The 24,871-nt window shown below is 55.7% G+C and overlaps 1 protein-coding gene across 2 annotated transcripts in view; it reads right to left on the reverse strand.

Annotated features, from left to right (window-relative positions):
* Nucleotides 1-390: 390 nt before the first annotated feature.
* The window catches only part of FAM222A (family with sequence similarity 222 member A), a 29,947-nt gene continuing 5,466 nt past the window's right edge, over nucleotides 391-24,871 (reverse strand). Inside the window, exons 2-3 of one of the 2 annotated variants that reach the window (XM_032706073.1) lie at nucleotides 14,166-14,284; nucleotides 391-2,744 (exon numbers count right to left, since the gene is read on the reverse strand). In XM_032706073.1, coding sequence (XP_032561964.1) covers nucleotides 1,537-2,744; nucleotides 14,166-14,247 — 1,290 coding nt within the window. In that variant the 5' untranslated portion in view covers nucleotides 14,248-14,284 and the 3' untranslated portion in view covers nucleotides 391-1,536. Of the gene's footprint in view, nucleotides 2,745-14,165; nucleotides 23,166-24,871 lie in introns of those variants that run through there. The other variant, XM_032706072.1, reaches the window with a different exon arrangement.

The following is a 24,871-nucleotide window of genomic DNA, read 5'->3' on the forward strand; positions in this document are numbered from 1 at the left end:
CGGGTTTTGTGTTGGTTTTTTTTTTTTTCTTTTTTACCTTTTTTTTTTTCCATTTGTTTTCTCATTTTTAAAACAATATAGTGCAGCCAGCACTTCTCACAGTAGAATATAATGGTCAATTTTAGTATAAAAAAAAAACATTCTCAGAGATTTGTAAATGCACTTAGTGCTTGAACAGGCTTTCAGGGATACAGTACCTCTTTTCCGAGCACAATCACCTTGGGTTTCATCGGGATATTATTCTTCTTTTACCTTTAAACATCAAAACACTTTGTATTTAGTGGTGAGGAGCCTTTTTTAAATGAACAAATCTATTAAACACGGAATTACACAGAGTGAGTAACGGACCATAATGAGCATTTTGGAATTGTTTGGGTTTTTTTTTTAAAAAAAAAAAAAGAGAAAAAAAGGAGGTATGTGAGTGCCCTGGTACCACGGTCACCTCTAACCCAGAACCAAGGTAGAACTGACAGTAAGGGGGAGAAATAAAACAGCCTGGAAGTGTGAGAGCTGAGGGGGTCCCACGGGGGAGAGGGGGTCCTGAACCTCCTGGTTGAGTGGGAATAGGAGCCAGTGGCCACTGCCGGGCCGGGTGAGAGGAGGAGGATGAGGAGGAGGAGGGGTGGGAGGAGACTCTGTAGCAGCCAACACATAGATGTACAGCCTAGTCAACTAAAAAAAAAAAAATTAAAAAAAAAAAAAAAAACAAACAAAAAAATCTGTTCAAGTTTTCAAGTGTTTTTCTTAAATAGCCTCCAGACTGTCCCCAGTTATTAGCTTTAATCAAAGCAGTGCAAGTTACGGACTTCAGCTACAGGTCAGGTGGCAGCTCCCTGCGGCCACACGCTGGCCACGCACCGGGCTGGGACCGGCCACCACTGGGCTGGGACTGCTCACCATGGAGCCTCCTGGCCACCACTGGGCTGGAACCGGCCACCACCGGGCTGGGACTGGCCACCATGGAGCCTCCTGGCCACCACTGGGCTGGCACCGGCCACTGTGGAGCTTCCTGGCCATAGCTGGGCTGGGACCAGCCACCATGGAGCCTCCTGGCCACCACTGGGCTAGGATTGGCTACCACAGAGCCTCCTGGCCACCACTGGGCTAGGACTGGCTACCATGGAGCCTCCTGGCCACAGCTGGGCCGGGACCCACCATGGAGCCTCCTGGCTGGCCACGGCACAGGGCTCTGTCCCGCACGGACCCGGTGCTGCCAGTGCGTGGCAGAGCCTCCCCTCCCTGGATAGCAGCAACTCGTAGCAATTCCCTGTTCACATTCGTGGAGATAAAATGATTTCTGAGCTATATAGACAAGCAGTCCTTCGGCCTCGGCTTCCAGCAGGTCGCGGGTGTATCCAGTTTGGGGACCCCGGTGAAATGCCAGTGTCCCAGGAGCCCTTTCGGCAGCCGACCTCGTGTCCCCCTCCCTGTCCCCCCGCCCTCGCTTCCGCGGTCCAGTACCGGCACAGTGCCGGAGGGGAGCGCGGCTCGTGCCAAAGTCCTCGCCCTGGGTTTGGGAAGAGCAGCATCGGTCCCTTATCTGTAGACGGGCAGGCGGATGTGGGCGTGCTGGTGGTCCAAGAGCCTTGGCACAGACACGGTCTCGTAGCCCTTGCCCAGCATCTGTTCCTTGATGCAGGGCGGGTGGATGTCGTTGATGAGATACTCCAGGGACTGGAGGCTGCTGCTGAGGATGGAGGTATTGCAGAGCGTCTTGCTGGGCAGCCCCTCGGCCGGGGGCACCCCCAGCTCGCGGGGCCCGGCCCCCAACTCCGGCGGGTTGTAACAGTCGCTGTTGGGGGTCACCAGGATGCTGTTCCAAGGGGGAGCGAAGTACTGCCCCACTGAGAAGTTGCCGTGCATGCAGTTCAAGGGGGACGAGCTCACCTTCTCGGCCGCACCGCCCAGGCCGTAGGGGCGCGAGGCGCCCGCGCACATCTCGGGGGACTTGCTGAGGGCCCCCCCACCGCCGCTGCCCCCGCTGTACATTCGCAGGTGCTGCTGCTGCTGCTTCTGCTGCCAGACCAGGTAGTCCATGCCCTCGGGGTAGACGCCTGCCTTGGGTCCCAGGGCAGCGGCCGGGTTGGAGCCCAGTGCCAGGTCGGCGCCCTTGCGGCACTCGGGCAGGACGGTGCCGGCGTAGGCGGTGCCGAAGGCGCCGTGCTTGGCTGGGCTGGGGTGGGCGGCCACGACGGCCGGGCAGCCCGGCTGGGCACCCTGCGCCTGGCACTGCTGATTGATCTGGTAGATGATGCTCTGGATGGAGGGCAGGTTGGAGGGTGGCAGGGCCAGGCTCCTGCCCGCCAGCGGCAGCACTGAGGCCGCCACCGTCACGTTGGGCACAGGACCCTCCAGCTGCTTCTGGCCGCCGTGGTAGCTCAGCTGCCCGGCGCAGGAGGGACCTGGAGCTAAAGTGCTTGAGGCGGGGTAGGGAGCGACGCCCACCTGGGCGGGCGAGAGCTTAGTCCGCTTCCCCTCCGAGTTCTTCACCACGCTTTTGCTGGAGGCTTTGACGATGGCCAGCAGGCCCTGGTAGCCGCCGGCGTGCAGGGGGTAGGGGCTGTACCGCTGCCCTGTGGTGTCGTAGCCATTGACCGTCCGGTTAAGGTGCTTGTGCTGGGGGACCCTGATGTTGGTGGGGAAGATCTTGATGGTCAGTGGGCTGTTGGCCACCTTCTGTGCGTAGGCGTCCAGCTCGGCGGGGCTGGGGTAGCGCGGGGAATGCATCGGTGCCACCGTCTCACCTGCGGGGGCAAAGTGTAGGGTGAATCTGGTGTTGCTGGGATGAAGGGACCTGGCACCCCAGCACCCACCACCCCCCCACCGGATCCCACTCGCTCCCGGCAGAAACCAGGTCACGGCACCAACCTGCCCCCTCCTGCTGACGGAGTCACTTGTAAGTGGCCTAAAATAAACTCGGTGTGGAGAATGGAAATGTCACTTTACCCAACGGGGGAATCTTTCTCCGAGATTGGATTTAAACTACATTATACAAGCAATTTCATGGGTGCTTTGCGCTGCTACGAGAACCTCACCAAAAATGGAAAAGCATTGCATTTACCAGCCATAAATCAGCAGTTCCTATAATGAGCACAAAAATGTCACTTTTATGCAATTTTACAGATGAACAAAACTGGTGAAATTAACTGTGGTAACCTACTGGAGTCAGCAAAAGCCACTGCAGAAAAAAAAATTATATATGTATATAGTTTTGTTCCTTTCAAACTCTTTCCTGAGCAAGTTTCTGCCATTCTGGTGTGAAAACTCATTTGTCGTTCCCATTATACTTTCATTTGGAGTTTATCTTGAGTATCCAATGAGCCACCAACTGTGAAAATGATTAAATCTACAAAATCTATCTAATAGATGGAATAAATTAGGTGTTTAAAATCTACACACACACACACACAGAAGCACATGCACGTATACGTCGGCACATGGGAATGATGGTTCCCAGCTGGTCCCCCAAACTCCCAGCTCTGCCAAGGGATGTCTGTGGCACATCAGGAATGCCAGACCTGGTGCCTGCTCAGAGGAAGGTTTTGCAAGGTGGAGATGGTCAGATTGGAGGGGTTGGGGCTGGCAGCCCCCACCAAGGAGACCCAGCCCTCCCAGGAATCCTTTTTGAGGATCCCAGGGTGTGCAGCCCCCCCGTATCTCGAGGCAGGGGACTGCAGCCTCCACGCTGGGGAGCACTGTGTTCCCAATCCACCAGGACCAGCGATTCCTGCTGCCACCACGTGCTGGGTGGCAAAGTCACCACAGAAGAGCTGCACCACTGGGTGCATTTCGCACTCCAACAAAGGCATTTCCTGTCCCAATCCTGCTCCAGGTGATGTTTCCATGGCTGTGGCATGCTCGGATGAAACAGGCACTGTGTTAAAACCAGGATTCAGGGAAGGGGGGTATTTGCAGCCGTAGGGCTCCATGTCACCCCCCAGCATCAGAGAGGTGTTTGTGGGGGAGGCAGCAGCAATACCATGGCCTCTCTCCAAGCTCTCCATGCTCTCTATTCTCTCCAAGCTCTCCATGCTCTTTATTCTCTCCAAGCTCTCCATGCTCTCTATTCTCTCTAAGCTCTCCATCAGTGCAGTAATTGAACAGGCAGGACGCAGTGCCTGCGCCAGCCATTCCCCCCATTAAGCTGATGTTATGGGCTTTTTACAGGTGTCTTAAATAGACACTGTTATTAACGAGTGTATTAAGCCAATTAAAACCAGTGCCTTTGAGTAGGATTTAATGGAGCTGCCAGGAGACAGGAGGGCACAGCAACAGCAGCTCCCTCCGGCAGGACACGTGCGGGTGTGTGGCATTGGCCCTGCCAGGGACATCCCGGGCACCAACTGGGCAGCCTCTGGAAAACTCTGGCACACCTGCAGAGCAGCTGGTGAGGCGTGTGGGCACATGTGAGTGTGCATGGTGGGTTCTGCTGGGCACGGGCACCCCCCAAGCCAGCGAGTGCAGGGGGCTGTGAGCAGGACTACCCTGCCCAGTGGCACGGCATGGTATGGCATGGAATGGCATGGCATGGCATAGAATGGCATGGCATGGCACGGCACCGGCAGAGCACAGCGCGGCATGGTGAGCCACGCACATCTGCATTCCCCTTCATGCCGGCACCGCTGTCCTTGGAGGTGGCAGCATCGTGAATACTCAATTAACACGACACTAATTAGCTGGTGACACTTGCAGAATCCCTAATGAGTACATTCCAGGGAAATGCTCCTTCCCAAGGAAAAATATTAAAAAACAAGGGGCTGTTGCTGAAGGGAGTGAGGCGCTGGTGCCACTGCGGTTCCCTGGCACATGTCACCAAAGCCCCGTCCCCAAGCACTGGGGTTGCAGGTGACACTTTTGGGATGGCCCTGTGCAGCCCCCTGGCACTGCCCACTGCTGTAGTCCTGGTGAGCCAAGCTTGGCCAAGGGCATCCCACCCGCCAGCCCTGGTGCCGGTGTGTGCCCGGCTGGAGGGAGCCCTCAGCCGCCGTTGTCGCCTCTTTGCACCAGCTGGGTTGGATGTGACAAGCCACCAATTCGGTGTGTTGTCACATATCAGGGTGACGCACCGAACCCCCGCCGGGAAAATTACAGAGAGGCCGATTCCCCGGCGGCTGCCGGCACGGTCGCGGCGGCGGCACTCCCGCTCTCCGCAGTAATTACTGCTTTCCAACGGGCTGTAATTACTGCGAGATGCAAACTCGCCCGAGCCACCGTGTCACCCGTCAGGCACAGCCAGCCCTGACACAGCCACTCACCGCTGCGTTTGTCCCCCTTGCCCACCTCCTCTTGAACTCGGACCATCGGAGCCGACGTGCCGAGGCTGAGTGGGATGTGCCACAGACTGCCAGGGGCCAACACGCCACCCCCGTGGTTCTTGCCATCCCTAAACCAAACCCAGCCACTGGCAGCAACAAGCATCCACCAACAGCTTCTCCCAGATGTTCTGCTCCCTCCCAGCTCTCTCCCTCACTGGCATTCCCACGGGATGAGTCCGGCACTCCCCAGGCTCCCAGCTCCCCCTCCCTCCCTGACCTGCTCTATTTTTCCAGCCTGCACTCAATAACAGCTAAATAATTGAATCTGCTCAGCAGCCAAAGATTTGGTTTGAATTTTATTGGAATTTTAAATTGTTTTGTTTCTTCAGTATTTTATTACTGTAAATGGAAAATGCATCGCCCGCAGTAATAATCCAATGGCTTTTTATATTACTCCGAGCTTCTGCTCGGAGCATTATTGGAAAGCCAGGCAGAGAGGAGACCCCGGCTAATGGCAGCACGGGCTTATGAGATTATGCCTCCAGCTAAACAACTTTTTACTTTAGCAAATTGGCCACCAAACCCAGCCCGAGCCACAGATGTAAATCCCAGACCCCGCCGGTGCCGCGATCTGGAATAAATCTCGGTTTATGGATCGGGGAGCTCCGGCCCTGCTGTGCCTGGAACAGCAGGTCAGTGCAAAATGTCTGACAGAGATGGAGGGCAGTTGCAGGAGGGGTGGGAGGGGATGGGAGAAACTCCCCAAAAACCTCTCCTGACATGCACACATGCTGCAGGTGTCCCTCGTATCCCCAACATCCCCTTATTCCCTTGCATCCCCTTATCCCTGGCTTCCACCCCATCATCCCCATCCCCTTCATCCCCCTCATCCCCTGCATCTCCCACATCGCCCTCATCCCCTGCATCTCTTGCATCCCTGGTGTCCATGGGACCCCTACACCATGCCTGGCTGCAGCCACAGACCTCAAGGGCTGGGAAAAAAGGAAAGATGGGAAGAAAGGAGGGGAGGGAAGATAACCAAAGCCGCCCTTACAGCAGGAGAGACCATAGCTAATGGGAGACCAATGATCCAAGGCTCGTGCAGCACAAACTCACTCCCAGTTACCCCCAGCCTCGGCGCCACTGGGACACAAGGGGCTCAGTGAGACCCAGCTGCTTGGCCCCCCTAATTGCCCTGTCAGGCTCCCCTAATTAACCCTGCCAGGCCCCCCTAATTTATTCTGCTTTTAACCATACTCTTTAAAGGCCCTAAAGCAGTACAAAGTGGGGAGCGAGGCTGGGTTAAAAGCACAGCCCTAAATTTTGGCCCTTGGGGCCGGGCTCCACAGCAGTGACAGACCTGACGGGGCTGCTCAGCTGTCAGTCAGGAAGCAATCCGGCACCAGAGAGCTCACGGAGCAGCAGCATCTGGCTCCAGCTCTGGTAATCACGGTTAAAGCAGTTGTGGGATCAAAATGGCACCAGGAAGGATGCTCAGGACCAGGAAGGATGCTCAGTATCAAGAAGGATAGGATGGATGCTCAACACAAGGAAGGATGCTTAGCAACAGGAAGGATCCTCAGTACAGTGAAGGACACTTGGTAATGGGAAGGATGCTCACAACCAGGAAGGATGTTTAGGACCAGGAAGGACAGGACCAATGCTCAGCACCAGGAAGGACACTTGACACTGGGAAGGATGCTCAGGACCAGGAAGGACACGATGGACACCCAGCACCAGAAAGGATGCTCCATGCTGTTCCCACAACCTGTTTGTGTTCCCCAGCCTGGTGGGGGACAGCATTCCTGGCTGGGCTCTCTCTTCCCTGGAGGAGGGCAAGTGCAGGCACTGGCAATTTGTGCCTTTAATTTCCAGGCCATGATGCTGCAGGAGGCACTGCACTGTCAGGCAGTCGCCTGCCTCTGGAAGAGGACAGGGAGCAGGACATGGGGTGCACAGGGGGAACATCCCAGGGATCACCACCAGCACGGATTTCATGAGGAGAAGCCAAGTGGGAATGTGGCGGCAGCACATGGCACCTCACTGGTTAACAGCAGCACAGACACTCACTGCTCCCTCCCTCCCCTCCATTCCTTTTGAGATAAGATGGGACAATCCTTATTTTTACACATCGAAAGCACTACAATATTTTGCAATAAATGAAAGAACTAATCTCAGCAGGAAATCTTTATAAAGCTGCCGACGGCGACGTGTGGCTGGAAGCTCCCTGGAGCTGCACACGGGCCTTGCCTTCCTCTGGTCCCAAAGGAAAATGTTTTCCACCCTTTTACAGATGGGAAAAAATCATCAATGGAGGGCTCAGCTCCGAAAAGTGGGTGAAATGTGACAGCAGCCGAAGAAAAGCATCTGCCCCTGCTCTGCCTTCATGTGGTCCCATCGACACATTCACCCTGTGAAGGGGCATTTCGTGGGAGCCCTGAGAATCCTGCCAAACCTTGCCCTCCCTCCTCACCCTCACCATCCCTTCTCTTCCTCGCCCTCCCTCTTCCCATCCTCGCCCTCACTCTTCCCATTCTCGCCCTCCCTCTTCCCACCCTTGCCCTCCCTCCCCATCCTGCCCTGCCCCTCTTCCAGGAAAGTGCTGACATTACCAGTCCTGAGCCTGTGGTTTGCTCCTGCCTGGCCTCCCAGAGCCAGCAGGGCAGAAGGGCAGCAATTAGGCAGGATTTTTAATTTGCACAGGGGCAGGAGGGGGTGGGAAGGGGAGCGATGCCGGGGGAGGCAGGATTATGCTGGGGACCTGAGCAGACGTGCCAATGGCTCTTATTAAAAAATAATAGTGCTGCAGCCTCCAAATGAATTAAATTCTGCGAGAGGCGAGAGTTCATCCCCAGCTTTGGGACCAGGATCCCTCTTCCTCTTGCAGCAAGGAGATCCCAACGCTTTCAAAGCTTCAAAAAGCATCAAAAATCCCCTTTTTCTCTGCCTGCCACACTGGGAACAGATTTTGTAAGAGCTAAACCCTAAATATTTGCAAAACACTTGGAAGAAACCTCAATATTCAGAAAACACTTGGAAGAAAACAAACAAAAGCTGCTACATTTAACAAATCAGCACAGTCCTTCAAGTTTGGGTCTGAGCCCCAGGTGGCAAAGCTGCTTGGGCAGGAACTGGCTGCACTGCGGGTCTGGAGGGCAGAGCCTGGCACAGCCAGGGCCAGGAGTTGGGTGTTGGGGCCAGTGACCCCTGGTCAAGGGGAGGGCAAATCCCAGGGGGGTCCAAGTGGAGCTGACAGGTGGCTGGCGGTGCTACCCTGCCCAGACCCAGGGTGACCTGGGCATGGGGGTGCAGCATGGGGCAGAGCAATCACAGGTCCTCTGAGTCCCCCATGCTGTTTTTGGAATGCTATTCGGTGCAGGGACCACCGGTACTGTGCCCCCCATGCCACACTGGGCAGGTTGGGCTGCTGTCACATCGCCGTGGCTCTCCCACCCTGTGCTGTGCCATGGTTTCTATGGTGACAGTGACCCCAGGATGGGTGGCACAGAGGCCACGGCGGACGCAGTGGGGGGTCCCCAGAGCCCCCCCCAAGTGCAGGGACCGCAGGCACCATGACCAGCACCCTCAGCACCACTGCACTGTCCCCAAAATCACTGCAGAGTCCCCACTGTGGGACCCCCCAAATCCCAGCACAGAGCATCCCCGGTGCCAGGAGCTGAGACAAACACACCCTGGCTCCGGGGGCTCAAATTAAACCAACTACAGAAATAATAGTGGAAGAAATCCATCCGAATAACCGTAGGTGGCAAACCCCGCGCGGCAGCGCCGGAATCTGCAAAGACAACAAAATTCATGACAAAGCACAAAGGGAAGCGCCGGGCTTCGCCGTCCCCAGATATTCATCCGTTAACACGTTCCCTTTTTAGGCTGACATGTCATTTCAGACGGGCCTTTCTTCCTCCCCTTTCTTCTCCCCCTCGTCGGCGCGCGGCTCTGCCGAGGCGGCTGCTGAATTGGATCACCTCAGGGCGAGCACTTTATTATCTGCAGTCAAAGCGTCACCACAAATACCCGTCTACACACACACGTGTCACTTCCCATTTGTCTCCTCCACGAGGTATTAGCGCGGTGCCGTGCACAGTGCACCGGCCACCGCAGCCACTGTGCCACCGCAGCCACCACAGCCACCGTGCCACCGCAGCCACCGTGCCATCATGGCCACCATTGGCCACTGCAGCCACCACGTCGGCACAGCAAAGGCCAGTGGTGCAGGAAGGGGGCCGTCATGGCCATGAGGATGCCCCAGTGCCACCCCAATGCCACCCTCATGACACCCAGATGCCACCCCAACACCACCATAATGCTGCCACAATACTGCCCCAATGCCACCTATATGTCACCTGACACTGCCCCAGCACAGCCCTGATGCCACTCCAAAGACACCCTGAGGCCACCCCAACACAACTGCCATGCCAGAGCCATTCCAGTGCCACTCATCTGAAGCCAACAGAGCCCTGAGTCCACCCCAATGCCATCCCGAGGCCAGTCCAACACAACGCCATGCCAATGCCATCCCAATGCTGCCCCAGTGCCACCCTTTGACACCCAACACAGCCCTGATGCCAATCCAATGACATCTCACCACACAGTCACTGAGGGGACCCTGCGACCAGGAGGGGATCCCACCACCCCCAGCAGTCCTGCAGCTCCTCCCAGCTGCCCCCCGGCCCCTCTGCCCACTCAGCCACAGCCAATTAGTGTTGGAATTAATTTAAGACACAGGCTTTGCACCTGCTGAGGGGAGCAGGGTGGGTGCCCCCAACGCAGAGTGCCCCATTCTGGGGTCTGCCAGTGCCCAGCAACCTGCTCTGTGGCTGATGGACCGGTGTGATCCTGGGAAGTTTGGACAAAAAGCAAAACCCCCTCGTGTGCCAGGGTGTTACTAGCCAAGCCCACCCAAAATCCAGGGCTCTGATCTGGTGAGAGATGGGCACTGAGCAGCCCCCCCTCACCCTCCATCCCCACCATGCACGTGACCAATGGAAAAGTGTTTTTGCAGCGATTCCTGGCAGGGAAAGTGCAAGTCAACAGCACATTTTGGGCCCAGCAGTTAATTGAACTCCTTTTTATGGCACGTACATAAATACACAGAACCATCATTAACCGATCCCTTCCAGAAAGTGAAAATGAAAGAATTAATCTTACTTCACTCATGTGTAACCCCTCATGAAATTAAAATGATATTTTATGGGTGTGTACATGAGCAGAGCCTCGCTGCAGCCACTCTAATGAAAATGCCCTTGGAATGAGCAGAATTGGGTAACGAGGAGCCATTAAACAGGCCTTCATCCCATGTGTAATTAAACAAGTTTATCACTGATGAGAGTCCCTATGGGTGAGCAGGGAGAGGTGTAGGTGATCCCAGAGCTGGGTCTCCACTTGCTGAGACCTGGCCATCACCTCTCATAAGGACCATCCCTTCTCATTAGTGTTTTAATACCAAGACAGACCTCGAGAGGGCTCATGCCATCCCCAGAGAGCCATTTATGACACTGTCCCAACAGGGCTGAGGTGACAGGTCCCACAGGAGGATGTGCACAGTGAAAGAATCATGGAGTGGCATGGGTTGGAAGGGACCTTAAAGATCATCCCATTCAACCCCCTGCCATGGGCAGAGACATCTTCCACTAGACCAGATTGCTCCAAGCTCTGTCCAACCTGGCCTTGGACATTTCCAGGGATGGGGCAGCCACAGCTTGTCTGGGCAACCTGTGCCAGGGCCTAACCACCCTCACAGGGAAGAATTTCCTCCTAGTATTCCATCTAACGCTACCCTCTGTCAGTTTGAAGCCATTCCCCCTTCTCCTGTCCCTCCATGCTCTTGTAAAAAGTCTCTCTCCATCTTTCTTGTAGGCCATAGAGGATGCTCCTGAGGTTAGCATGGAGGGAGCTCTATGAGCTTGCCCTGGCTCCCAGCTCCCTATGGATCCCAGCCCCTTAGGGGGATACACATCCTGCCCCCCTCCTCCAGCCAGCCTGGGGCTGTAACATTTAATTAAATACCAGTCACCGCTCCGTTACTGCCGAGAACAGGAGCAGCAAAGAGTTTGGCCAAGCTGAGAGGGGTATTATTTGATTTATAATTTAAATAAAGCTCAGGATTCCTGTAATGCACCCAGAATAAAATCAAAAAGGACCAGGCTGCTGCAGTTAATTGGACGTGATATTTTCCTGAGGATGATGCTTCTCCACAGGCTCCTGCTCCTCGGCTGGAGGCGGGAGGCACAGGCAGGGCTGTGAGGGCTCTGGCACCCTCCTGCATCCTCCTCCTTGAGGATGTAATGCCAGCATGCTGGGCTAGGGCCTGTGGAACAGCCCTGGGAATACTGGCTGGCAACGGTGAGCACAGCAGCAAAGTCACCTCCAGCTTTACCAGGATGGATTTCGTGGGATGCTCCAAGCCCACTGGAATGCGGCCGCATCGGTGCGGGGGGCACGGAGACAGGGGGATGACAATTAGCAGGAGAGGCAAGGGGTAGAACTGGGGGGCAAAGGCATTGGGCTGGGAGCTCCCTGCACGGGCAGGAAAATTAGTCAGCTCACCTTTTACGTGAAATTAATATCAAAATTAATCAGCAGCACGGGCAGGATAATAGGATTTCACAGTGGTGCCGGGCCAGACAGCCAATGTGCCGAGAGCCAGACTCATTTAATATCGACAGAAACAATGCCAGAGGACAGAAATAAGACCCATAAAGATAATTACTGAGATACTCAGGAGCAAATTAAGTAATCAGAGGCACTTCTAAATTGCGCCTGGTTTTAAGAGAACGCTCTCTGTGTCGATTACCTACACGGGCGTCCCGGAGGCTCGGCCCCGTGCCTGCTCTCCGGCCCCTCCGCACCGCGCTCACCGCAGGTGCCATAAATAAAGAAGGGAAAATTGTATTCCAAGCCAGATGCGTGGCCCTGGATGTCACCTGCAATTTAATTTGTGCTGGTGGGAGGCAGGGAGCAGCGAGACGGGCCGGATTGGCCCATAATGAGCGGAAACATACGGGCAGCTAAACTTTGATTAAGGTGACCTGGCTGGTGGAGGCCGGCGGCGAGTGCGGCGTGGAGGTCTGGAGGGGAGCTCAGCCCTGCTGCCCACCCCAGGGGACACAGGGTGAGCACAGTCCAGCCCGAGGGATGGGTGAGACCAGTCAAAAACTCTGTGTCCTTGGTACCCTGAGCCTGCCAGGGTCCAGCGTGGGGCCAGACCGCTGCTATCTGCCCTCATCCCACCGGCGCAGCTCCAGGACCTCCAGAACTCTGGGGCTGGGAGTCTCCCAGGACACACGCAGCTGCATCCAAGAGCAGCTCTCCCCACAGTGTCTTGCCATGTGGTGACAGCACCTCTGGGCTCCTACTTCCTAAACCTCCTTACTTCAGCATCATGGCAGAGTGGGAAACGCTGGAAAGCACCAACTCCATGGTAAGAGAGTGCCCCTGGGCCTCACTCCATGAGTCGAGATGGTCCCCAGCGCTGAGCTGTATCCAGGGAATGCTGCAGGGACCAGCAGGTGTATCCTGACCTCAGCATCACACCAGCTCAACACCAATATATTCAGTGCTGAACACCTCCAGTCTCCAGCAAATCCTGCCAGGCTCATCCTGCCCACAGGTCTTGGACTGTGTGGGTGTGGCTGAGCTAATTATCCCTTCGCAATGAGGTGCTCCAGGAGCTGGACATCTCATGATGCTCAGGTATGATGGACTGGGAATAATTTTACAAGAGCAACACACATTTTCCTTCCAGACACTAAAAAGGAGGAGACCTGGGAAGCACCAAGTGCTCTGATGCAGTGAAAGCTGCTTCCTCGCCTGTGACATGTGGGTGCCCATCACCCCACCTCTGGACTGGGTGTCCTGTTCCCTGTGCTGGATATTGGGGAGCTTTACACAAAAAATCATGGAATCCAGAACAGTTTGGGTTGGAAGGGACCTTAAAGACCACCCAGTTCCACTTCCCTGCCATGGGCAGGGACACCTTTCACTAGACCAGGTTGCTTCCAGCCCTATCCAACCTAGCCTTGAACACTTCCAGGGGTAACTTTCAGGGATAAAATAACTTCCAGGGACAAAATAACTTCCAGGAATAAATAACCCTCCTGGTTGGCAGTGTGATCCATGCCCCATCAGAGTGATGCCAGGGGTCCCCACAGTGGCAAAGCATCACCCAAACCCCGTGCCAGGCTCGCTCAGCTGCGTCGGGGTGCCCAGGTAGAGGGAAAAAAAAGTCTCCAGGAAAATCCAGCTCATTAAACAAACGCCCGGGGGCTGTCACAGCCTAACAAGCAGAGCTTTAGCAGCTGATTTGTCTTCAGCCGGCAATGTTTAAAAATCCAACTGAGACCAGCAGAAAAATATCCACTCCCCTCTTTAAAACACACATTCATCACTTGAGAATCTTAATGCGTCTTTCCCAGCCGGGGAGGTCAAACACGCCTGCCTAAAGCAGGCTCATTAAATATACATTTAATCACGGTTTGGATTGAGAGACAAAGGCTGGGAGAGACAGGTGCTTTGCTGGAGTGACCTTTTGGATCCCATTTTAATGTAACTAGTTTACAGCTTATCTGAAAGGCCAGCTCCTGGGGAAGGCGAGCTGCAGCAAAATGGGGAAAGTAATTAGGGGGGGAAGGGCTGGGGAGGTTTAGGGGGCTGTGGGCTGGCGATGGCACCATCCACTGCTGCCGCCGCTGCCACGCTTCCCAGGCAGCTCTGCAACATTTGCTGAAGTTGGACTTATCAACCACAGCAACCCAATTTAATTTGCTTATCTTGGCTCCTTCCTCCCCCCCTCCTTCCCGCTTCTCCTGCTCTTTTTAATTATCGGTTAAATAAATGTCTTTTTCAATAAGGGAAACAGCATCAAAGCGGGCGCCCACCCCCCCAGGCACTTACACTTGCGCGGCTCCAGCGCCTTGTTGGGGCAGGGGAGGTGTTGGGCTGGGGGGTTCTGGGTCCTCTGCAGGCAGGCCAGCATGGTCTGGGTTTCCTGGCGGGCGCTGCCGCCCCGCACCCTGTGAGAGAGGAGAGACATGGGTGAGGGAGGGGACCTGCTCACCTCGCTGCCACCACTCTGTGCCCACCCAGCAGAGCCAGCGGCAGGATCTCCACAGCACTCAAGTGCCCTTTGCTCCTCTGGAGATCAATAACTAACTCAGAGAGCCTGAAAGAAATAGGAATGTATATAAAAGAAATATGAAGGTCTCAGTGGGTGATCTGTGCTGCCTGCAGAGCTTTCCGCTCTTCCCACTGGGAAGGGGGCAGAGCTGGGGCATCCCCACAGCACCGTGCTCCAGCAGCGCCAGACTGCTCTGTCAGCGTGCCAGCCAGCACCTCCCGGCACAGAGCGACCCCGGCCAAGGCTGGGGAAAGACAGTGTTAACATCCCACTCGGGGTCCTGGGATCTGTCGCCAGCTCCCAGCTGGCATCAAAATCTGCTCGACAAAAGCTGGAGGGGTCAGGCCAAAGTCACCGCCGCCACCGCGCTGCTCACTGTACGTCCTTCACCAGCCGCCGCGAGGCTGTGAGTTATAACCAGTTGCTGCTGACACCCTCCCACTACTCCGGCTGGCGCGGGGAGAGATATTCCCACTTGGACAGGGCAGGGAGATGTGGGTGGGAGCAGCAGGAAAACAGGCAGTGGTGCCCATCCACGGTGTCACAGCTCTTGAGCCATCGTTCTCCAGCTGAACGCTTATGGATGGCCGGGGGTCACAACTGGATGTCACGGATGGGTGTCGCTGCTGAGTACATCACTTCATCTTCTCTGTTGTGGGGGAATTGTGACCTCCTGCAGCCACCCAGGATGTTTCCCACATGTCCCAGTGTTGGCGAGAGGTGCTGGCACTGCCGTGCAGGGGAGCAATGTGGTGGCCTCAGGCATGTGGTGGCCTCGGGCAGGTGCTGGCAGAGCCCATGACCATCACCACCAAGAAGCAAAGCAGGAAAGGATAATCCCAGAGCCATGCCCGGGGCTCTCTGTGCTCCACTGGTTTAAATGTCACCCTTTGGAAGCCCTTCACAGCCATAACGGGCGCAGACGGTACCTGCCCTTGCTCCCACAGGCAGGGGCTCCCAGGCTCTGGGATTGTCCTTGGAACAGGATCCACGCAGGGCATCTGTCCCTTGGCTGGGCTCTGCTCATGGGGCTGCGGTCTCACCCCATCCCCCCCAGCAAACTGGTGGCATGGAGACTCATCGGCAAAAGGTGTGAGGAGGAGGAGGGGAGGAGGAAGTAATCTAATACCGAGCAGGTGTCTGGAGAACCCAAATTGTGCTGTTTTCTTCTAATAATGAAGTATTCATGAGTAAAAGCCTTTTTCACTACTTTCTTAAGATACTAATTTCACAACAAGCGCCTTGTTACCATGCAATTATTCCAATCGTGCATTTCTCCCAGATTCCATCTGTCCTCGTGCTCTCTAAATGAAAGACAATCATGTAACCACCTTTCATTATTCACTATTTTACTTTCAGCAAAGGTACCCTGAAAGAAATGATTTCCTCTGAAAGGGACTTTTATTCAGTTTCAAAACCAATTTTCTCCTATTACTGTCTTAAAAAAAAAAAGGAGGGGGGCAGGGAGGTGTTTTTATTTCATGCATTACATATCCTTTGTTAACGCAGCTCGCAGTAAAAGCAGCCGTATCCATTTTCTGGCTTCGATTTCTGGTAATTTTAAAATATGCCATTACAATCAGGCAGAAATTATACAGTTTGAAAAGAGAATGAAGTGCTTCTTATTCAGAGCCTGAGCACACTTGACTGCCAGGAGCTCGCCTCTCCCCACCGGGACTCGGGGTTCATTACGCAGCCCCGCTCCTGGTGCCTCAGCTCCCCCAGCACGCGCCCACCGCCTGGATTTTCCTTGCTGGGAGCTGCCTGACCCTGTCCTGTCCCCATCCCTGTCCCTGCGGGGTGGACCCAGGTCAGGGCACTCAGGGCCATGCGGGGGATGGATGATGGCACCGGCTCCTGCCGTACCTGAGCCCCAGCTCTGCGGTGACCTCAGGGCTGGCGTCCCGCCGGGTGTCACCATCTGGCCGATTAGCAATGGACGTCACCTCCTCCCTGCGGAGAGGCAGCTCCTCACGGGGACATTGACCCGTGTCCCTGGCAGACACAGGCGTCGTGGGCGGCTTGTGCCATTGCTGGATGAGGATCAGGTCCCTGATGGTCCCTGGGGCAAACAGCTGAGAGGAAGGAGAACGCACTCAGGGGATCACTGAATCCATGTGCCAGCACAGGGAAGGCAAGGGGAAAGCACCCAGGGGGTCACCAAAACCATGTGCTGGCACAGGGAGGGCACGGATGCAGCCCCGGTCCGGGGAGATGCTGGTGACCTGTCACAGTAGCTGAAGGCACCCTTGACTCTGGGGCCCAGCAATGCAGGTCCCTGGGGACACTCCCATGCTGGCACAAGTTGTCACCACCACTGCCATACACAGTCCAGCACCCTCCTGGAGCCATCCCAGCCCTGCCCATGGAGCATTGCTGAGATGCAGGAGCCACCTGCCAAACTGAATAAAGCCACCGATTAATTCAGACCCCGCCTCTGCCCCCGTCTCCCGGTGTCTCGCAGGGGAGGTGATTTTTCCGACAGCTATGTTGCACTTCACGGGCACGCTCAGAACCACGAGGGCTCCGGTGCCACAACACCATCCATCTGTCCACCCTGGCACCCTGCTGGGTGCCCCAAGCTCCCAGAGCGCCCGTGGGCGGGAGGGTGGGTGCCCGGCACAATGGGCATCTGTGCCATGGTGGCATTTCGTTAATGCCGCTCAGAAAAGCCCCTGAATCAGCTGATGGGAATTGGGCGCTGGGCTGTCCAACGCTTAGCGCCGGCTTAGTTAGCTCCATCTGCATTTGAACTAATTCCAATCAGCAGGATCCGATTTAGTTCAAGCTGCTCTGGCTTTTTCGTGGCAGGAAAGGCAACACTCAGCAGTTTTGCCGGAACGCCCCGAATCCCCATGGCCTCTGCCCAGGCTGTGGATCCACCATCATCCAGCCAGCACCACTGTACATGGCAAGACACTCCCACCAGAAGCAAAGTCTCTTGTGGACACCTGGAGCAGGGTCCCCCAGGAGCCCTAACCCCACATCCCACAACCCCGTCACCATCTAGAATCTCAGAATGGCTTGTGTTGGGAGGGACCTTAAAGTTCATCCCATTCCACCATGGGCAGGGACACCTTCCACTCGACCAGGTTGCTCCAAGCCCTGTCCAACCTGGCCTTGAACAATTCCAGGGATGGGGCAGCCACAAGTCCATCCTTCCCCTCTCCCACCACTCCTTCCCACCCCACACCCGGCTAATCCATCTCGACATCACACTATTTATAAGCCCAAGGTCTTCGTGACTTTAATAAAAAACACCACCCTCTATGTCTAAAGCCCCAGTGACGGGAGGGTTTGGCACCTCCTCTGACATCAGTGGCTGATAAGTCGGGCTTATCTCCTCCGAGAGCCCTGCGAAGGTCCCTCCGGCGAGATAAGGCCAGCGCAGCTGTCGATAGAGGCTTTCGCAGGCGAGGATTTAGATAAAAGAAAATGTGACGGGAGGGGGAGAAAAGAAAAAGGAACTTTTGAAGTCTCAGCCTGAAGTGGGCCTGTGCAGTTGCTGGGCAATGGAGGGCAGCAGACAGGGCAGGGATGGTGAGGGACAAGGTCTTGGTCACCATCCAGGCTCTGCTGCAACATGTCCGCATCCTTCCCTGGGCACCACTGAAGTGTAATCCCATTAAAAGGGAGTTTTTGGGGTTAGGAGAGGAAGGAGGGGATGAACAGGGCTGCTGCAAAGCTGTTTTGAGTCATGCCACTGCCATGTCCCCCCTGGCTATTAAAAGTCAGTGCTGGGTTGGGCACAAGAAAAGGAGGTGATGGGGTCACCCTGGCTGGGAGAGGCACAGGAGGCTCCTGACAGCACCCAACAGACAGACGGACAGCATGGGAGCCAGGCCAAGGCTGGTAGCAACCAGGGAAATGAAGAAAAGCCCTCACTGGTCCCTGGTGTGCCAAGTAAAACAGACACACCCACTGCAGTGCCAGGGCTACTCACCATGACCAGGGACACCCCTGCCCCTTGTCCCTCCACGGACGGAGGAGAATCCCACTGCCCCTCCAGGGTGCTCCCCTTCCCTGCAACCCTAGGGACATTGGTGCCACCTCTGCAGCAGCACTGGGACATTGGTGTTACCCCCACAGCAGCCCTGGCACAGCCACTGCCACCATCCCTGGTCCCCACAGACACTGGTTTCCCAGCCAATGGCACCCTGCAAGGGTGAGGAGGTGCCAGAGGAGGAAGGCTTCCCCTCTGCACGCAGTGGGTGCCCATCCCATCGCATTGCAGGGTGAGCAGGATTCTGGCTGGTGCTGCCTACTGGCACCATGGTGGTACCAGCAGCTGCCGTGCCAGCTCATGCCAATATCCCATCCAGATTTAGGGTGGAGGGGATGCAGCGCTCGGCGAGTGATGCCAAAGCTCAGCCCTACAGTGGGTGAGCACAGAAAGGTCACTCCACCATAAACCATGGCGAGCACCAGATAAAATTAAGCCCAAAGTTTGCCACTGAGGGTGCCACGAGGCACAGGCAGTGCTGCCGGCCGCCCCATGACCTTCCCTCGCCCGCCCGCCGCTCCATCCCACCCGGATAATCCGCTCCCCTCCGCGTGCTCCAGCCCCAGGCCTTTCAGGGGGCCCTGTTAATAATTAAATGTTAATCTAAAAAGCAATTTTAGCTGCAGTGCTGCAGATCTGGTTAGAGATTACATTAGCATGTAAGAGTCAAGGGTAATTTTCTCTAACCCCTCTTGTGATCTTTAAAACCCGCAGATCTTAAAGCAACACCAGCTCCTCTGATTAAAATTGGAAGCTGGGGTTTGCAACGGATAATGATGCTGGAAGTGATTATTTTGCTGCTCAGGATCTCACTGGGGTGGTGGGGAAGTGGGGGGCTGGGGGAGTGACCCAGACCAGCCAAGTGGCTTCTCCCAGCCCGTACCCTGTGGAGATGCTGGGAAGATGCCGGGTGAGCCTGGGACCCGGCACTAAGCAGAGCTGTGACACACTGAGCATCCCCATTTCCCACTTCCCCAGAGCCCGCCTTTACTTACAGAGCTAACATTTTGCTGCCAGGGGAATGATGCTTTTTTTGGGCTGCTGTGACACCAGGATGGCACGGAGCCCACCAGCCAAGGCACACAGCCAGGGACAGAGTGGCACCAGAGTTGGACAGAGCATCCCCTCGCTGCTGGCATCTTAGGGCAGCATCTAAGTCTCTCCCATCCCACTCAGAACTGAGGTTTCTACTCCTGTGGCTGCTCCAAGAAGAAACCCCTTAGACTGTTCAATAAAATCAACATCAAAAAATACCCCAAAATAACCTTTGGCTTATGAGCAGGGCCAGGGGGACTGGGACAGGGCACAGCAAATCACCTCCTGAGCAGTGCAAATGACCCTGCTGGATGGAAGAAATATGGTATCAGATGTGTCCGTAATGATGGAATTAAAAAAAACCCCAACAATTCAAGTGCTGTTGAGCATTTGCAGACGTCCCCGCACAGGGCTCGGGCGGCCTGGTTAAATTTATGTGTCAGCTTTAAGGAGGCCTCTCATCAAATGAGCTATTTTGGGCAGAGATTAAAGATCTATTTTCGCTGTGAGCAGGAACAGCTCTCGAACAGGTTAATAATGATTCTGGAAAGCCACGCAACTCCAGCGCCCTGGGCCAGGGACTTGGAACCCTGGGCAGTGCCGGGGGGTCCCTGAGGGTGCCCGAGCCACAAGGGTGGAGGATCACAGTGCAACATGCCCCGTAACTGCTGCCATCCTGGCGGGGAGGAAGGAGCCCCGCGTGCTGCGCCGGGCGCTGAGCAGCCGTGGGTAATTGGAAGTGGCAGACGCTGGCACGGCACTGCCGAGAAGGTCATTATGTGGGACTGGGAATGAAATGCCAGCAGCGAGGGGGGGAGTGGCCCCGTTAGCAAAGGTCAGGGCCCCACTTGGCGCCAGCGGTGTTTTTGGCAGAGCTCAGCCCTGGCTGTGTGCACCGGGGTCCTGGCAGGGCCAGCGTGCAGCGCGGGAGCAGGACCCGCCGGTACGGACGTGCCCCCTCTGGTGTGGTACCAGTTCCTCAAATAAAACCTCACTCCTCCGACACAATCGTGCCATGCCTTCATCCTGCACGTGGATGGGGAAGAGGGGCTGGAGAGATGAGCCCACTGAGTTGCCCACCATCACATCACAGATGGTCAGGGACTTTTGGTCCCAGCCACAGCAGGGACATGGGATCAAACCATGAGAAAAGCCAAGTTGCTCCAGGAAGACCTCCTGGGTAGCAATTAAAAGCACCCTGGACCCCACCTCAGCATGGGCATCCACACCTTGGACACCTGCAGCACCCACATCTCCAGCTGAGACAAAACAAACTCAACACGGCAGAGACCAAAGCTCCCCATCATAGCTCCTGCCCCATCCTGGCTCCCTCCTGCCCCATCCTGGGCGCTCAATTGCCCCCCGCAGTGACAGGTCCCTGTGCCCCCACAGCCACGGTGGCAGCACCGTGGTGCCCCGGCTGTGGCAGTCGGGCGTGCGCCGCTCCATAATTACAGCCCCGAGTGCCTGAGCTGTGAAAGAATCTGACGAAGGAATCCAGGGTAGATCGTGCTGCTGAAATTACTATAATCAAAGGCTTTCACAAAGGCTTCAAATGCAACCAATTACCCTGAAAGGCGAGGCAAGAAAGAAAACAAATTAGCATGTTTGCACAGAGCCTCGGCGCAGTGCACACATCGCCCTGCGCCGCCCTCGACTCCGGCCGGGCGCTGCTCCCCATCCCCGGGTCCAGCTCCCCCATCCCTGGCTACCCTCCCCTCATGCCTGGGTACCAACTCCCCATCCCCATGGCAGGTTGGTATCTCCATATCCTGCTCTGTCACTGCTGCCCTGCTCGCAGCTGCACACAAAGGGGCTCTGTGCCCGTCCCTCGCCCCACGGCCGCCGCTGCCCTGCCCGCACACAAAAGCCCTGCCTGTGCCACGGCCGGGTCAGGCGCAGGCTCAGGGGCTTGCCAGGGTGGCCTGGGGAAACCTCCCTCCCTTCTCCCTTGGCGCTGGTGGGGGTCCCTGGGCGAGGGGAAGTGAGGGGGGTCCTCAGATGCACTCATTGAGCACAGCCCCGTGTCACCTACCGACAGCTGGGGAAAGTACTCGTGGCAGGGACCCCCCACCCTCCTCTCCTTACAGTACACTTCATCTGGCTGCCAGTCTGGGGGAAGGAGGGGAAAAAAGGGGAAAAAAAAATAAAAATCAACTCCTTCCTTTTAATATTTAACACGAGTCCATCACCCTCAGTCTATTTGGTAATACAAAGCTCTGGAGATTTAAACCCTTCTCACCCGGAGAGATGGAAATGAATGGTGCTCTTTAATGAGCTGGTTCAGCAGAAAAGATAGATTTCCAAGATTACTGTAGGAATTCTTATAATTGATGTGTACTTTTGTAACGAGGATTATACCACCATCCGGCCAAGTAATTCCGGCTCTTTTCCCCCCTTGTCCCAAGCTCACCCTGCTTTTGGGGTTCCCTGAGGGACAGGGACCAGACTGTGCCTTAAAGGGAAAAAGCAACATTGGAGGGGAGGGGGAAGGAAAAGACAAAGAAAAATTAAACAGGTTTTTCTTATTTAGCCATAGACAACCTCATGTAGCCACCAAATGGGAAAATAAGGCATGTCTCCAAATTTCTATATTTGTTTTACAAATCCCTGCTTTCCCCACCGATCCGGGGCCGGATGAGCTGCTGAATGCCGAGTAATTAAAAGGAACAGAGAACAATACTCAGCGCTGCCGAAGAACGCGGAGTTTCCCTCAGATGTTTGTAGCAATTGTATGAAAATGTACCAGGCGGGATGGGGAGAGCTGACAGCCGGGATTGGGAGCAGCCGGGATCCGAGCTGGCTGCCTCCCCCGCCTGATTGGCATTAATTGTGCACGTTTGCAAAGCAGAACGGAAAGTCTGACACGAGCTGCGAGCCAACATTTCTTTCTAATAGTCTTAATGATTACGACGAGAGCTGATGATCATTGCAGGGTGTTAATAGTCCGGAGAGCAGCTCTGCAGCTGCTGGGGACAAGCGGGGATGTCCCCCGCCCTGTCCCCGTCACATGGGGGAGATGCTTCCCCATGGTGGGCTGAGGGTGCGGTGGGATGGATCCGAGGGGTCCCATGAAGCCAGAGCTCCCCCGCGGGAGGGAACACTCCTGTCAGGCTGTAAAACTCTGGCAAGGGGATAGAAAGGACAGGGAGGGTACAGCAACCCCTTGTCCCCTACTCTGCCTCTGCCCCATGGGAGAGGAGTGGCTGCAAAGGGGCACCACCAGGAGGGAAAATGTCCCTACACTGAGCCCCCTCTAAGGACTATCCCCAGGGATGCCCCACACTGAGGGAATCACTGGGCCACCCTGCTCCCATGGGTGCCCCAAACAGCTGCCACAGCCCAGTCCAGCTGGGGGTGCTGCCCCGGGAAGCGACTGCAAACAGCAGAGCCCGTCATTAAAACCTGATTAATGAAACCCGAGTTTCCTTGACTCTTTACAAGGCTGTTTTTTTCAGATGTCCTTGAGTTTTGTCGCTGCAGAGGCAAGAGGGAGGTGGGTGGGCTGTGGAGCCCAGCATGGGCTGCTCCGAGCGCGGCCGCGGGAGAGACGGAGCCAGACGAGCACGAAAACCCTGCGCGGCCCCGGCCCGTCCAGGTTTACACGGGAGGAAAAATCAATGGCCATCGATCTGCAATACAAAGGGAGAGCAGCGCTGGCAGACGGCAGGCGGCTGCCATCTGACCGGGGCTCAGCAGAGGACATGGCTGGGTCACCTCTCTGGGGACGGGAGTGCTGCTGGGGCTCGGGATCGCATTGCTGGGGGCCCATCACGCCCAAGGCGGGACACGGCTCAGGGTCACATAGCTGGGGACCGATGTGCCCACCAGGGGACACAGCTCAGGACACAGCCAGCAGCACCGATGGCCACCCTGCCTGCACCAGGTCCCTCCAGGGCAGCAAGCAGCACTGCCAGGCCACGTGCCATAAACCCTCACAGCAGCAGACAGGACACATCCACGGTGTGTGGGGGGCCCTTGTCCGTGTCCTTGCCGGGACACGGCTCTGCCTCCCCCGGATGGATGGACAGACGGCCTCAGCCCAGCTCCAAGCTGTTTGATTTGTTTTATCATCTGCGCTGGCCAACAGATCACTCAGCTTTGGGTTTTCTGAGCTCACTAATAATTGTTCCCTGACGAAAAGAAATAAAGACTTGGTCCCTTTCTTTCTTCCCCCCCCCTTCAAAAAAAAAAAGTCTGTAAAGAAGAGCTATAAAAATGGCTTGTTATCTCACCTAGTGAGGCTCTGGCTGTATGTTATTGCTAATTGGGTATAACATCCTTGTCTTGTTCTGCTCTCTGAAGCTAAATCAAGAAAGCACCACTGCTGCGAACTAATTATATCTCTGGACTGCAGACTCCAGCTTGTCTTCCCCTTTACTGAGTTAAAAAATGGTCACTAACCTTAATCTCTCATATTCCCAAGCATTAGGGCTGCTGGAAACCCACACTTCCACCTGCATCCTGGTCTGTGCTGGGAAAGACAGAGCACATGGTCCAGTGAAGGCTCACAGCTACTTCAGGACACGGTCCTGAGTGAGAGCCTGGAGGTGCCCTTCCCTGGAGCACCTCATGGCACTGGAGTGCCGAGACCATCACAGCCACTTCTCAGGTCCCTGTGCCATGGAGTCTTTATCATACACAGCTCAGAGGCTTCCTGTGCTGCACAGACCCACAGACCAGCCACCTCTCCTCTATGTAGGTGAGATTAAACTTCTTTCATTAGGACGCTTTTTAAAATCTGCCCCCCTTGGCATTCCCATGGCCCAAGCTCACGTGAGCACATGGGCCACGTGCGCAGGAGCCCAGGGGAGGGGGTGCTGCTCCAGTTCATCCACATCACCTTCCAGTCCCAGCCCAGGATGGACCCCCATGGTCCCACTAATGCTGCTGCTCATCCCCAGGTCTGCCATGGGAGCACAGACCTCCATGGCCACCCAGCTGTGCCATTACAGGTAGCTATGGCTGAAGCTCTCTGGTTACTGGCACAGTTTACACACCAGCACTGCTGCCATGGCACAGACCAAAGCGGGTCATCGTGAAAGGAGAGAGGACAACCAGAGCCCCACAGGGCACCGAGATGAGCAGCAGGGCTTGGGCCATGCAGGATGGCCCCAGCCCTCCTCATCCTGGCAAATGCCTCAGCACCAGCCACACGAGGTCCAAAACATCAGCAGCAATGTAAGGCTGGGACAGGAACCAGAGTGATGGCACTGAGCTCAACCCCCTACCCAGCTCCATCCCCCTCCCAAGGCTCCATCCCCCTGCTCATGGGCACCCGCACAGATGGGTGTTATTTCCAAAGGCAAAGTCAAGCTCCAATTCTCCCTGCGAGCCCAGAGCATCCCTTAAAAAATTGATACTTCCCTGACTATTAATTAACCTGAACCACTTAAAACCGCCTTCAATTTGTCAGGTTTAACTGCCAGCTCTTCTCGGTAAATC

Source organism: Chiroxiphia lanceolata, chromosome 18 (genome assembly GCF_009829145.1).
Source record: "Chiroxiphia lanceolata isolate bChiLan1 chromosome 18, bChiLan1.pri, whole genome shotgun sequence".
NCBI lineage: Eukaryota > Metazoa > Chordata > Aves > Passeriformes > Pipridae > Chiroxiphia > Chiroxiphia lanceolata.